This window comes from Manis pentadactyla, chromosome 1, assembly GCF_030020395.1.
Source record: "Manis pentadactyla isolate mManPen7 chromosome 1, mManPen7.hap1, whole genome shotgun sequence".
Classification (NCBI taxonomy): Eukaryota; Metazoa; Chordata; class Mammalia; order Pholidota; family Manidae; genus Manis; species Manis pentadactyla.
In genome coordinates this window covers 42,938,148-42,953,412 of record NC_080019.1, presented here as the reverse complement: position 1 = coordinate 42,953,412, position 15,265 = coordinate 42,938,148, and the positions used below count along the sequence as shown (strand labels likewise).

General features: G+C 45.3%; 1 protein-coding gene across 7 annotated transcripts in view; it reads left to right on the top strand.

The window, feature by feature from the left end:
• The window catches only part of ZNF35 (zinc finger protein 35), a 42,111-nt gene that overhangs the window by 13,567 nt on the left and 13,279 nt on the right, over positions 1 to 15,265 (top strand). For 4 of the 7 annotated variants that reach the window (XR_005024522.2, XM_057497265.1, XM_057497267.1 and 1 more), the window contains exons 4-5: positions 10,742 to 11,557; positions 13,037 to 13,089. Coding sequence is in view for 5 of the 7 variants with exons in the window: in XM_057497265.1 (XP_057353248.1) it covers positions 10,742 to 11,557; positions 13,037 to 13,089 (869 nt within the window). In the remaining 2 variants the exon portion in view is untranslated. Of the gene's footprint in view, positions 1 to 10,741; positions 13,180 to 15,265 lie in introns of those variants that run through there. The other 3 variants (XM_036883909.2, XM_036883908.2, XR_005024521.2) reach the window with 2 other exon arrangements.

Here is a 15,265-nt window from a genome sequence, read left to right as displayed (position 1 = left end):
GCCTTTCACACTCTTTCCTTGTCCTTGATCTTTGCCATTTTAATTATTATGTGTCTTGGTGTTGCCCTTCTTGGATCCTTTCTGTTGGGGGTTCTGTGTATTCCGTGGTCTGTTTGATTACTTCCTCCCCCAGTGTGGGGAAGTTTTCAGCAATTATTTCTTCTAAGATACTTTCCATCTCTTTGCCTCTCTCTTCTTCTTCTGGGACCCCTATAATACGGATATTGTTCCTTTTGGATTGGTCACACAGTTCTCTTAATATTGTTTCATTCCTGGAGATCCTTTTGTCTCTCTCTATGTCAGCTTCTATGCGTTCCTGTTCTCTGATTTCAATTCCATCAATGGCCTCTTGCATTCTATCCATTCTGCTTATAAACCCTTCCAGAGTTTGTTTCATTTCTGCGATCTCCTTTCTGGCATCTGTGATCTCCTTCCGGACTTCATCCCATTTTTCTTGCATATTTCTCTGCATCTCTGTCAGCATGTTTATGATTCTTATTTTGAATTCTTTGTCAGGAAGACTGGTTAGGTCTGTCTCCTTCTCTGGTGTTGTCTCTGTGATCTTTGTCTGCCTGTAGCTTTGCCTTTTCATGGTGATAGGAATAGTCTGCAGAACTGGGACGAGTGACGGCTGGAAGGACTTCCTTTCTTGTTCGTTTGTGGCCCTCCTCTCCTGGGAGAACAGCGGCCTCTAGTGGTTTGTGCTGCGCAGCTGCGCGCAGACAGGGTTTCTGCTTCCTGCCGGGCTGCTATGGAGTTAATCTCCGCTGTTGCTGTGGGCGTGGCCTGGCTCGGGCAGCTACTCCAAAATGGTGGAGTCGCGTTGGAGCAGGAGCTGCTGGGAGGCTATTTATCTCCGTAAGGGGCCTCCCTGCTCCCTGCGGCCCAGGGGTTAGGGTGCCCAGAGATCCCGGGTTCCCTACCTCTGGATTAAGTGACCCGCCCTGCCCCTTTAAGACTTCCAAAAAGCACCCGCCAAAACAAAACGACCACAAAAAAAAACAAGAAAAAAAATTTTTTTAATTTAAAAAAAATTTTTAATTAAAAAAAAAAGGTGGTCGTTCATTTTTCTTTATTCTCCGGTGCCAGCCTCAGGCCTCTGCTCACCGGTCTTTCTGCCCTGTTTCCCTAATATTGGGGTCCCTGTCCCTTTAAGACTTCCAAAAAGCGCTCGCCAAAACAAAGCAGCAAAAAAGCAAAAAAAAAAAAAAATGGTCGCGCGCTTGTCTTATGTCCTCTGGCGCCCAGCCTCCAGTGCCTGCTCACTGTTCTTGCTGCCCTGTTTTCCCAGTATCGAGGGCCCTGCACTCTGGCCCGGATGGCTGGGGCTGGGTGTTCGGCAGCCCTGGGCTCCGTCTCCCTCCCGCTCTGCCTGCTCTTCTCCCGCCGGGAGCTGGGGGGAGGGGCGCTCGGCTCCCGCGGGGCTGGGGCTTGTATCTCACCCACTTCGCGAGGCGCTGGGTTCTCTCAGGTGCGGATGTGGTCTGGATATTGTCCTGTGTCCTCTGGTCTTTATTCTAGGAAGGGTTGTCTTTGTTATATTTTCATAGATATATGTTGTTTTGGGAGGAGATTTCCGCTGCTCTACTCACGCCGCCATCTTCCGCCCCCTCCTCCTGTGCGCACTCATCTTTATCTCCCAGTGCTCGCGCCCCCTCTCGCTGTATTGTGCTCCCCAGCTCTCTCCCCGTGTGCCCCCAAGTCCTCCCTTTCCCTGCTGCCAGTTCTGCTTGCCCCTCCCCCTCCCTGCAGGAGCAACTTCATGGGGGGTCGGGGGTCCCTGCTGACCGGAGGGCGCCTGACCAATTCTGTACCAGAAAAGGCACTTGTGCTTTTTCTTAAATTCATGTTTAGTTAAGCTTTAAGTTTCACAGATTAAATTTTTAAACTTTTAAAAACATTTTCGTCTACCTATGTATCAATTTCCTTATATAAAAAAATACATTTCTTTAAAACATGTCAAACACCTAAGTTGGCAGACTTACAAATCTTATAAATGAAATCTTGATAAACAGAGCTTTTGTAAATCTAGTGAATTGGACTTATAAATTTAGTAAATCAAATTGCCTTTCATATCTCAAAATACAGTCACCAACTAAGATGGCAGATTCATATAGCATTTCACATCTCTCCTTTTTAGAAAAAGATTTCAAAACTTATTACTATGTCTGTACTCCAGTTGATCACCAGTGAGATTTTAGTTTACTACTTCATTATTTGTATACTGATTTCTCTACTTTCCTAAGGTTACAGTAATCCTACAAGATCCAAAAAAAAGAAAAAATACTATCTGAAGCCAAAGTTACAGGTCCTAGGTTTTTGTCTAATTAATTGCCCAAGGACATTGAGGTTGAGCACACAGAAGGGCCTCAACTCCCTTTTCTTACACCCTGAGCACTTGCCAAGATCCTGCCTCTTACTTCATCCCTATTAAATTACTGCCACATTAAGACCTTGTAGGCTACAGCTGTGCCTAGCTCTGTAATAATTATGACATAAAGCATATGCAAATATAAGGAATTGTTTCTTCTTTTAGCTCTAGTTGGTTCAGTAGCTCCCTATTTCTTCTGCTGACTCTAGTTGGTTCAGTAGGTCCCACTGGGCTTCATGTTTCATGTCTTTCTAGTATTCCAAATCTCACAGTGAGGAGGACAGGAGTGAGGTCATAGGGTAAAGTGTTCTTGGACATTGTTTCTGTTGGAGAGATGCTTGGTGGGGGACAGGGGTCCCCAGTGTCAGTGATGGGTAGCTAAAGGAGAAAAGGTGAGAAAAAGGACAGAAATGTTAGACGGGAGAAAAATAAGGTGAAGTGTAGGTGTTAAAGTATAGTGGAAAACATAGGAGAACTAATGAGCAAAAGAAAAGTAGAAGAGATGTGAAACTATAAAAATCAGAATATTTCACACAAAATTAAAAATAAAGACCAAGAGAGGAGAGATGAAGAGGCAGTAGGGGAAGGTAAGAGAAGAAAAGATCTAAGAGCAGTTAAATGACAGGGAGAAAAATGGAATAGATTTTAAAAAGACATCAGAATAGTAGGAATAGAAATGACCAGGAAAAGATAGCATTTCAGATTTTTTTTCTCTTGTCACATTTGGGGCTTCACTGTATCTGGTGCTCAGGTATTTCCTTTTTCCAACAATGCCCATCTTGTCTGAATGACTGTGATACAGTTTAATGTTACTGTGGTCTGAACTAGGCAATGAAACTGGGTTGTTCCCCTGCCTCCCCATTTTGCTTTGTACCCCACCATCCCCGTGCTACCCACTTACCTCACTGTTTGCAGGATGACCCAAGCCTCTTCTGGTAGGATGTTCTGTGGATGCTGCATTCTCCTCCTACAGTTGCTGCATGCCTTGCAGCTCACACCTTTACCACTCACTTCTAAGCTGATGCCCTCAGTGGGAATACTTACCTCTGCAAGCTTGCCTTCCACTCCTGCTGGACCTTATTTCATTTGTTTTATTATTGAGTACTTTTTCTGACATTAGTTTAATTCACAAACACTGAGGATTCACTCTACTGACACTAGGCTAATGGATGCACATTCCAGGGTCAAGGGTGGTGGGGGTAGAGAGTAGACAGACAACTCAGATATGATGTTACTGACTTCAAGACCTTTTTTGACACCATTAGGGCTCTGAGGCAATGTAGATCGTCAGACTAGTCAGACTTCTAAAACTTAGGTATGTTTTAGTGTTCTCCTATTTTTGGCATTAGGGAACAGGCTATGTGTCTTACCAAATGGGTATCAGCCCCGGGCAAGTTTGCTATAGATTGTATGTGATCAAAGAAATTGACAGCAAAACGTTCTTTAGGGTGAAAGGGTTTATTACCCGGCTTGTTCTCCTGGCGGTAGGTCAAGTACTAGTGTCTCTGCCTATGCCCAGAGCACTGGGCCGAGCTCTCTATAGAGCACAATAATAGCTTATTGCCTAAAGGTGTGGAAGCAGTAGCCTAGCAACAGGGCAGTTACATCATCACATGGTTTAAATTTAGTGAGGATCCTGGCCATAGGAACACCAGCTTCCCCACACTCCACCCCTCCAGGATTCTCATCTTACAATCTACACGCTTTCAATCTTCCACAGTGGTCCCTGTGCGAGAAAGCTGGAGCACTGTAACCAGATTCCACAATAGCAAGAGAAGATAACAACAACTTAGAGATAATAACAAAAATTAAAATACAACAAGATTTTGATACAGGTAACAAAAATTATAATAACCCTCAAGCCAGGTGAGGTTCCTAATAACAAAAATTATAATAGTCCTCAAGCCAGAGGAAGTTCCCAATCCACAAAGACCTTTGGGGCAATAAGAAACATGTTTTAATGACACCAACATAGGCAAATCGTCTCCATCAGGTAGGATGTATGAAAGAGAGTGGTCCTGTGATAGGACTGTAGCAGGAAGGGGGTCCCTTCCAGGTCTAGTATACCATACTTTTACTCCTTTCCCCATGGGGGTTACAGCTCACACCTTTACCACTTGGGGTACTCCTTTCCCCATGGGGGTTACTGAAGGGTCTATATATAATGCTACTGGAGGTGCATGTACTGGCCATAATGATAAAACAAAACTCCCTGGCAAGATGCTCCTACCTTCTGGCCATTCAGCATATACTACTGTGACCTTTTGGGGGCTACTCTGCTGCTATTCCAGGACTACACAGGAGCCCAGCTTCCAGGCCTTGTCCCCAAGGTGCCAGGAGAGCCAGCCATCATTGGTCCATGTGTCAAAAGGTCCAAGGCCACATCCACTCAGTGGAGTCTCCAGGGTTCAGTGCAATTGATGCTGACAGTATGATACTATTTTGGTGGCTGAACCTCAGCTTCGGTGATTCTTCCTTGGTTTGTACTTGCAGTTGTATAGGTGAGGCAGCCATGTGTGTTAACATGTCTACAGGGCTCAGAGCTCCCTTTCGGGGTCTCTCATTCAAACGCCATAACATGGACTGTAGCGAACTGAAAATCCCCACAGACTATTGGTATCTGACTTTACTCCAGATTTTAACAAGCCATTGTGCCTCTCTATCATGCCTGCTGTGGTAGTACTATATGGCACATGAAACTTCCACTTGATTCCCAGCTGTCGCACCCATTCTTGCAGTGTATGTCCAGTAAAATGGGTGCCCTGATCACTCTCAATTACCTGTGGTCGGCCATAGGCGGCAAAGAGATGCCCCAGGCCTCTTTTGGTCATCTGCTCTTTTAGTTTACTGCACAACGGGTAGGAAAAGGAACCAGAAGTCCAGTCACTGTGTCCACACAATCATGGTATACCGATATCCTTCTGACACAGGTAGAGGCCCAAGATAGTCTATCTGCCACCTGACGAGGGGTACAGGCCCCTTAGCTATTGTCCCATGTTGCTGTGGAACTCAGTGTAAGTCCCTTTTGGAGCACAGGACACAATCCTGCCGGGCTCTGCTAACTTCTTCTAAGGTCAAAGGCTAGCTCCACCATTGGGCTACAGCCCACAGTATCTTCTGCCCCACATGCAACAAATGCTGATGTAACCATTGGGCTACATCAGAGGAAGGCTTTACTTCTAACCAACGTATCTCGGCCAATTTATCTGCCTCATCATTTCCTGAGGATGCCAGTGGCAAATGACCTGTCACATGGTATACTGCAATTATTTTAGTCTGACCATAGGCCCATAAGTTTTGCCACAATTCTTGCCCCCAAAGGGGTCAGTGACCAACCAGCCAGTTGGCATGGTACCAGGTTGGTAGCTACAGGGTCAAGCCCCAATAGGACAGCCCAGCTGTCAGTACAGACAACTATAGGGGAGGGCTCCTGGCTGATCACAAGCCACATGGCCCACAACTCTGCCCACCGGCTGCTCTTCCCCTCACCATCTTCTATCCATATTGTCTCAGTCTTAGGATGGAAGCTATGGCCCTCCATTTTGGGGGCTGCCCATGGCTGGAGTCATCTGTGTACCATAAATCTTCAGATATAGGGGCTCTTCCCTCCTGATAGGGACTCTCTGCTACTAATAGTTCAAAAGCAAATTATTTCTCTTTTTCACTAGTACATGTCACTGGCCCCAATAAGCGTTGGAGTTCTTCACTCCAGGGGCTACTAGACAGGGCACTATGCTGCTGTAGGTAAGCACTCCACTTGGCCAGTGTGAGCGTTTATGCCACACCACTCCTTGGCTTTTGGGTCCAGTCTCTTACTCACCCCAAGATGGGACAGGTGGCTTTTACCTTTATTGGGGCCATTCCAGTGATGGGTTCTGTAGCCAGCAAGGCATGATACACGGCACAGCAGCCAGTTGATTTTCTATCAAAGTGTATCATACTTCTTCCCCTTTCCAGAGTTGTGACCAGAATTCAATAGGTTGGCGAATTCGTTCAAGCCCCTGCCAGAGACCCCAGGCATAACCGTCTTCAGTGACATGAATGTCCAGCTCACAGGGCGTTTATGGGTCTATCACACTCAAGGCCTGTACAGCCTTGACTACCCATTTTACTGTAGTAAAGGCAGCTGCAAATGTCTCATCCCAGTCCCACCTGATGCCCTTTCGTTCCAACTTGTATAAGAGCTTCAGAATTTGTGCCAAGTGCGGGATAAACACTCCCCAGTAGCCTAGAAGACCCAGAAACTCCTGTAGCAATGCTACAGTTGTGGGGGTAGGAAAAGCCTGGACTTTATAACTGCTTCTGGTATAACTTTGGTCTTACCCGACCAGATGATCCCCAAGAATTTGCCAGACAAACCAGGTCCCTGTTCCTTGGTGCCGTTCACAGCCCATCCTTTCTCCTGTAAATGTTGCAGCAGTCTAGGTGCTGCACCGTCTAGATCTGAAAGAGAATCGGACATTAGCATGACATCATCAATATACTGGTAAAACCGCACCATTTGCAGTTTCTCCTGTGTAGCCAAGTCCTGGGCTACAAGTCCATGACCGATGGTGGGGCTGTGGAGGTATCCCTGTGGAAGGATGGTGCAAGTCCATTGCCGTCCCTCCCATGTGAAGGCAAACTGTTCGTGACTTTCCTGCTCAATGCCAATGGAAAAGAAGGTATTAGCAAGATTTACAGCATAATGGTATGTTCCTAGTTCATGGCTGAGGCTATCCATCAGTCCTGCAATAAAGGGGACAGCAGCATGTATAGGGGGTATGACTTTATTCAGTTCTCTATAATCCACAGTCATACGCCAGGAGCCATATGGCATTTTTACTGACCACACTGGGCAATTGAAAGGACTATGGGTGGGCTTTATAATACCCACCTTTCCAGCTCCTGGAGAGTTTCTCCAATCTCTTTATGCCCTCCAGGCAGTTTGTATTGTTTGGTATTAGTCACCCGCCAAGGAACAGGCAAAGCTATGGGCGGGTGCCTAGCATGTCCCCTGAGAACTGCTTTCACCACACGTACTCTCAGTCTGACCTCAACTGCAGTGGTCTGCAGCCATAGACCCGGCAGGATATCAACCCCTAAAATGTACTCAGGGATAGGAGATATATACACAGTATACCCTTTTTGGGGTAGACGCCCTATTCCCAAAGGGATTTGGGCTTGTTTCCCTCTAATAGACTTACCCCCGTATCCATCTATGATAGCGGGGGTCCCGGGGAACCACTCAGGGTTACCATGAATCAATGAACATTCAGCCCCTGTGTCCACCAGAGCCAGGACATGTTGTATGTTCACTGAGGACCAATGGATAGCTATTTCAGCATGTGGCCTGTGGTCCCCCCTGGTCCTTCAGGGCAGATATCTTGACCTTCCCCTCAGTCAAACCGTGTTCCCCAATCACCTTCCTGTGTGGGCTCAAGTGCGGATGGCTCGCTCTCCTGCAGAAAGTCTTGCAAACATACAGGCTGGACTCGTGGCTCTGTCTCTGACCTCTGCCTCTTTGGTCTTAATGGCTGGAACTGCTGCTCTGATTTCAGTTGTTGCCATAGCTCTAGTAAGATCCTATTTGACTTCCCATCTAATTTCCTTCCATCTGCTCCCACCCATATTAAATGAACCCACATCTCGGTCCTCTTAACCTTCATTGGGCCCTGTAAATTCTTCTTATGAATAGCAGACCCTATTTCTTTGTTCTCATTGTTTCAGCCTCTCCTAAGTCTGCTACTGTATGTGTCACCTCGCTTATGGGATGCCCTAAGTGAGGGGAAAGAATGGTCACTAGAGACCCAAAGAGGGATGTGGGAGCCATTTGAAGCACAATATTTCTCATCCCAGTAGTGCAAATCTCTTCATCTGGGCCATAATTCTCTGCACTGTAAATGGCATTTCTTATGCTGAGCTCTCGTAGCACCTGTTGGAGCTCAGCATACATCTGCCATCTAACAGGAGAGGATGGCAGATCACCCTGATTGGGGCACACAGCACGAAGTGCAGCCATAAGCCAATCGAGGGGAGAGTGACTCCCTGGGGTCTGATGTGCATTTTGTAATCGCTGCCTCAAGGTGGGCTGCACAGTCAGGGTAGCCAGCTTTCCCATCTCTAATCCCGACAGAACAATTCCATCCACGCCTAAGTCCCACAGACGCAGGAGCCAAGCTGATACTGACTTGGAACTCTTCTGCCTAAACCGGGTTCCCAAATCCACCACCAGCTCAGCTTCAGTATAGGGGCGGAGCATAGAGTGCTCCATGACCTGGGGAGGGGGCTGCTCCTCTTCTTGGGGAACTTTCAGCTGCTGGGTCTTTATTTTCTTTACAACTACTGGGGATTTACAGAAGGGTTCAGTGCCTCTGGCACCAACCCATCATCCTTCCCCAGCTCCTCTATTTCCTGGGCTGATGGCACCTTTCTCTCGCCTCCCCCAAGTGCCTCATCTGCTACAATCTTTATCTTTTCTGCCGTGTCTCACAGCAATGTCTTCAGAAGCTCTCTTACCTTCACCTCTATTCTTCACAGCTGGCGTTCTTATGCCACCTCTGCCTGTGCTTCCCTCAAGAGTTCATCTTTTTCCTTGATGGTCTCTTCCTCCTTCAGAACACCTGGCAGTACTGCTGTCTCATTCTCCAAGGAATCTTTTACCTCTTCAATGGCACCTGACTGCCAGTGTTCTCATGCTGCCTCCTCTCGTGTCAATGTCATTTCCTTCAGGGAATCCACAGCAGATTGCAGCTTGTGTTCTTGTGCCGCCATTTCTTAGGTCTTTTTCAGGAGTGTGTCCTTCTCTCCTGCAGACTTTTTTGATACTGTGAGAAACAGCCAACCCACAGTCCCTGCTGCCTCATGGGCACTCAGTCTCTGAAAAGACCTACTCACTATACCAAGGGCCACCCCTACAGTGTCAGGTGTCACCTCCACTTGCCTCCAGTCCTGGGGTGGGGCCTAGTCCTCTAGGAGGCAAACCACCTCAGACCACATACCCATTGGGGGACAGTTCACTGTCTCCCCGTTCATAGGGGCAGCCTGCTGAAGCACCCCTCCCATAAGGGCAGCCTGTCTTTCCCCTTGGTCAACAGTGAACCCTGTTGACTTTGCCAATTGTCTTGCCAATGTGTTTCAGCCCTGGGCAAGTTTGCTGTGGATTCAATGTAACCAAAGAAATTGACAGCAAAACGTTCTTTGGGGTGAAAGGGTTTATTACCCGGCTTGTTCTCCTGGCAGTAGGTCAAGCACTAGCGTTTCTGTCTCTGCCCAGAGCACTGGGCCAAGCTCTCTATATAGTGCAATAATAGCTTATTGCCTAAAGGTGTGGAAGCGGTAGCCTAGCAACAGGCCAGTTATGTCATCAGGTGGTTTAAGTTCAGTGAGGATCCTGGCCATAGGAACCCCAACTTTCCCACACTAGGCCACATCTCAAACTTAACTCAGAAAGGTCAGTTTGACATAAAGCTAGGCTGATTGCTCCACATAAGGCATAAACTGTTTTCTGCTCACCTTCTTTTGTACTCCATTCTATGAGCATGACAACTCCGTCCCCTAAAGTTCATCTTTCCTCCTGAACTCCAGCACTTTGACCCACAGCACTGCTGGCCCAGCTGAAATTCATTCCAGACACTCACAGAGTCACTCCCTGTGATCCATGGCTGTTCTCAGCAGTTAACATAGAGTAACTCAGTTAATCTTGTCATGGTCTTAAGAGGTAGAAATTGTTTTTGTCCCTATTTTAGAAATAGGGAAACTGAGGCACAAAAGTTAAATTACTAGAACATTGAGAGGCTATGCAGCATAGAGGTTTTCAAGAACCCCTCAATGGTTTGGATACTTTTGGCCACTGTGGCCCTCTTGTAATCCAGTGTGACCCTTTCTGTCCATGCTTATCCTTTCTTTGATATTTAACTTCCTCATACAGAAGCCTAAGTTGCTTTGGTCTTCATTCACTGGGAGGGAATCTCCCTAATTAACTATTGTGGGTTGTACACAAATCCACACTAACTGGCTAGAAAGCCAAACCTGGGGAAAGACTGGTATCCTTCAAAACTGGTCCTAATTGTGAGATCAGCCATCGCACAATCAGGAGAGCTGTCGAGATGGCTTTCCTGGCATGAGGCACTTGGGTTCAGTGTCTAATGGAGGTAAACACTGGAAGGACCATGAGTCTTTGGATTCTTCTGTAGGTATAGGGGAGGGCAGAGACCTGGCAGAAGAACCTACAGAGGACAGGTGACGTGTGAGGGAATTCTTTCCTTTGATGAAGCTGTTTTACAGACACTGAAGTCACATACTTAGTAACCTTTATGACTTGAAGAGCCTACTTTAAAAATTTTTTTTGGACCATAAAAAGCTGACATTTGTATTTTCTGTTTGTTTCAGTTGCTGAAACTAAGAACCCACAGTTACTGGTTCCAAAAACGGAGATATGTGATGAAACAGAAAAACCCTTCATAATATCAGGAAGAATCCAGAAAGTTGACCCTCAAGGACCTGAGTTTGGAGAAGCCAGTGAAAAAGGGAACATAAAGAGGCAGAGAATCAAGAGGGAAAAGAGAGATTTCAGACAAGTGACAGTGAAGGACTGTCATGTACCTGAAAGTTTTAAAGAAGAGGAAGACCAGAAATATCAGAAATCTGGGGAAAGATATAGTCTAAGTTCTGGCTCTATTAAAAACCAGAAAAGCCAGCCTGGGCAGAAACCTTTTACATGTAGTGTGTGTGGGAAAGGCTTTAGTCAGAGTGCAAACCTTGTAGTACATCAACGAATACACACTGGGGAGAAACCCTTCGAGTGCCATGAGTGTGGGAAGGCCTTCATTCAGAGTGCTAACCTTGTTGTGCATCAGCGAATCCACACTGGACAGAAACCGTATGTTTGTTCAAAATGTGGGAAAGCCTTTACTCAGAGTTCCAATCTGACTGTACATCAAAAAATCCACTCCTTAGAAAAAACCTTTAAGTGCAGTGAATGTGAAAAGGCCTTCAGTTACAGCTCACAACTTGCTCGGCACCAGAAAGTCCACATTACAGAAAAATGTTATGAATGTAATGAGTGTGGAAAAACATTTACTCGGAGCTCAAACCTTATTGTTCATCAGAGGATCCATACCGGGGAGAAGCCTTTTGCCTGTAATGATTGTGGCAAAGCTTTCACCCAGAGTGCAAATCTTATTGTGCATCAGCGAAGCCATACTGGTGAGAAGCCATATGAGTGTAAGGAGTGTGGAAAAGCCTTTAGTTGTTTTTCACACCTTATTGTCCACCAGAGAATTCACACTGCAGAGAAACCTTACGACTGCAGTGAGTGTGGAAAAGCCTTCAGTCAGCTCTCTTGCCTTATTGTGCACCAGAGGATTCACAGTGGAGATCTTCCTTATGTGTGTAACGAGTGTGGGAAGGCCTTCACGTGCAGCTCGTACCTGCTTATTCATCAGAGAATCCATAATGGGGAAAAACCTTATACATGCAATGAGTGTGGCAAGGCCTTCAGGCAGAGGTCAAGTCTCACTGTACACCAGAGAACCCACACTGGGGAGAAGCCCTATGAGTGTGAGAAGTGTGGTGCAGCTTTCATTTCTAACTCACATCTCATGCGACACCACAGAACCCATCTTGTTGAGTAGCAAGTAAAGAGGAAGACTCCAGGCATTGGTCATTAAGCTACTACTCCCAAATTGGACACCTCTTTGTTTTCTTCTTCCTTTGTAAAAATGAGGCCTGCTATTTACTTAGAAGTAACAGTTTTCAGGAGTGCAGCACAAAACAATAGAAGCATTTCAGAGGCTAATTTAAAGAAAATGAAACTAAACACCTAAAGGCAAGGTCTTTGTAACTGTGTCCTAAGTGATCATGTTGTCTAAAATGGAATGTGGTGGCTTTCTTAGAAATGGGTCATACAAAGCTAAGTGATAAAGATCCCATTTTGAGAAAGGTATTTATTATTATTTTTTTTTAAACTGGTAATTTCTTGAGCAACAAGCATTAGTGGTATAGTCCTGCATGGTAGTATTCTGGAGCTTTGAACCTTGTGTTCTAGTGTTTTGGGTTAAGCATTGACTAGTGAAGGGGTAGAAATTCAGTAACCACTCCCCTGTGAACACATACAAGGTTTCCAGTCTCTAAGTAATTAAAAAAAATCAAAACCTCCACAAAACTAATAACTGTCTACAGCTCCTAAAATGGGTAGAAATAGGAAACAGCCAATTCTCTCAATGCCTATCCCTCATGAGCCTTAGTATGGCAAAGCTGTGGGGACCTCTGATGAGTCCCTTCTAACCATTCCCCAGTCTACACAGCCAAGCACTTGAGGATTGATGTAGACAATGTACTGGGGCCACAAATGCTGCTGCACTGTATTTGCTAAGATCAGCGGCTCCAAATAACTCCCACTTTCCACTGCATTCCATTTGAGTGAGATGCTACTGACAGATCCCTTCCCAGATAGAAGAGTCAAAGAAGGCTTACTAGAGGCATGCCCACACTGTCTCTGCTCTCATTCTACTCAGACCCAGCCAGGAGGCTTAGTTTGGGATTCATTCTCACTTTATGGTCTTTAGAAGAAATGGTGGAGCCCTTTTAATTTTTAAGAGGTCCGAAGAAAGAAATGACAGGAGAGGGAGGAGACAGAGTGGGATTCCTAAGGTCTTAATTTGTTTTTTTGTTTTTTTTGAAAAGTTCAAAGCTATTGGAATATGAAAACTTTTAGAAGGCTGAGGAAACTGGCTAAGGTAAGAAACTTTGTTACCACTGAGCCTTTACTCCTGGAAAATGATTTATGAAACTATGCAATAGGAAGAATTATGTAATAATATTGCCTTGTATTTATATAGAACTTTGTTTATGCACCATAATGTACAGAATCATGGTACCTAGAACTTATCTCATGCTTTCACATAGATCATTACTTTAGTCCCTAAAACACTGAAGGAGGTGTTTGCCTGTTTACCTGATGGTGGTCATTTAATGCAAGGCCAAGTAACAAGTGACAAAGCCTGTATTCAAACCCAGGATCTAACCGGAGTCTCCTTGTTCTACCAAGCTGCTTGTCTAACCACCTATAATCCCCCACCCAGATCTGTAGAGAGCTTGAGAATGGGGTGTATAGTCCCATTTACAGGTGAGGAAGCTGAGTGACAGATAGAGGGTGTGCCTTAGGCAGTGTGACCAGCAAGCAGCAAATCTAAGACTGGAATTTAAGTCTCCTGACACCTACCCCTCCTCTTAGCATGCAGGAGCATTTATCTCAAGTGCTATACCCAGGAATAAGCAGTTTGGTGCAACTCTTGTGCAGAAGTGCCCTGCATTTGTTTCATTTCTACAACAATTATTAATAGTGCTCTGTAGTTTACAAAGCACTTTCACATGCAGAAGGCATACACAAGAAAGCTTATTAATTTCCTTTTCTCTCCCCTTTCAAAGCATGTGCAACTTCTTTTCCTATTTAAAATCATACAGACACAATAAATCAATAGAATTCAAAAGTAAGAATCAAAAATACTCATGCCTTCACTTACCCTGACAGTGACTGTTCCCATCCCCCGTCTGGGAGTGAAGAGGCCCAAAGATAACACTATATGTCTCTGTTGAGATCATATTTTTTCCCCTCTGCATGATCAGGATCCTCAGAAAAGAGGGAGAGCAGATCCAAGGGATGAATCTGTGACTTGACCCTTTAAGAGGCCAAAAGTATATGTTCCTGAAAGGTGTCAGCTGGGATTCATGATCATTAAGACAGTTAAACTGTTTTAGCTTCAGGTTGTATATTCATCCTTACAGTTAAATGCTTACCATGGATGATTGTGATTTCCTGGGTAAAGATTGCCATTCGTAGGTGGTTCAGAAAAGCTACCCAGATGATTGTAATGTAAAGCTGGGCTTGCAAATCGGACCCAATGCTGCATTAAAGCAGTGGTTTTCAGTTGGCTGCATGTTGGAATCACATAGGGCACTTAAAAGTTTTTCCATTTCCAGGCCTCAGTATTTTTTAAAACTCTGGAGGAGAATACATTCTGCAACCAAGGCAGTGAGCCACTGCAGCCAAGTAAAGCCTGCAGGCCACAAATGTGTGCCATCAGAGGTGGGGGGGCAGCTCCAGTGTGAGGATCTAGATGTGCACAGTGTTCTGTGTGGCTTCAGCAAAACAGAATTCCAGCTACACTGGCTGCATTGGGGGTCCTGTACCTCCGCCAAGCCTTTTCTGTAAGGATTCTGTGACCCGACTTAATTGTATTTTAAGTGAATATACCAAACATTTTATTTACATAAGCAAACCAAGTTTTATATAACATACTTTTATGTTCCTCATTCACCAAAATGACTTTCGACATTTCTACTTGTATTACTTCTCCAGGTCTGGGTTTCCACAATCATGTGAGCTTAATGGATTACTAAACAGATTAGATCCTTCTCCAGTTAGAACTCTCCCTCTCAGTTGAATTCCAGCTCATAAAATCAATTACAACCCTTTTTCTGTATGGTTTCTGATAGGGGAGGAGTGAGCACCCCTTGTTGTCAGAGTTGGCTTAGGTTTTTCTTTTTCTTAGGGTCATTTCCCTTCCCTCATGGCCGGTCTATCTAGAAGTAGATGGGAACTCTGAAGCCCTGTTTCTTAAGTTGCCGAGAATTATCAGACTTAGCTATCAGGGGAAGAGCCAGACCTAGTGATGGGCAGTAAGGGTAGAGCTGGGAAGTCAGTCCTTAACTCTTGAATGAGACCAGCAGATGCGTAAAGTGGAGCACAGAGATGCAAAAGTGATAATAAAATCATACAGTGCTTTGGGAACATGGGGCAGAGACTCTTCAACACACACACACGTCTGTCAAATACAATTGGCCACGAATTCCTCTGGGTCAGGAAGAGGTGTCATTGGGCAAAGCTAATTCTCCTCTGCTCTGGATCCCCTC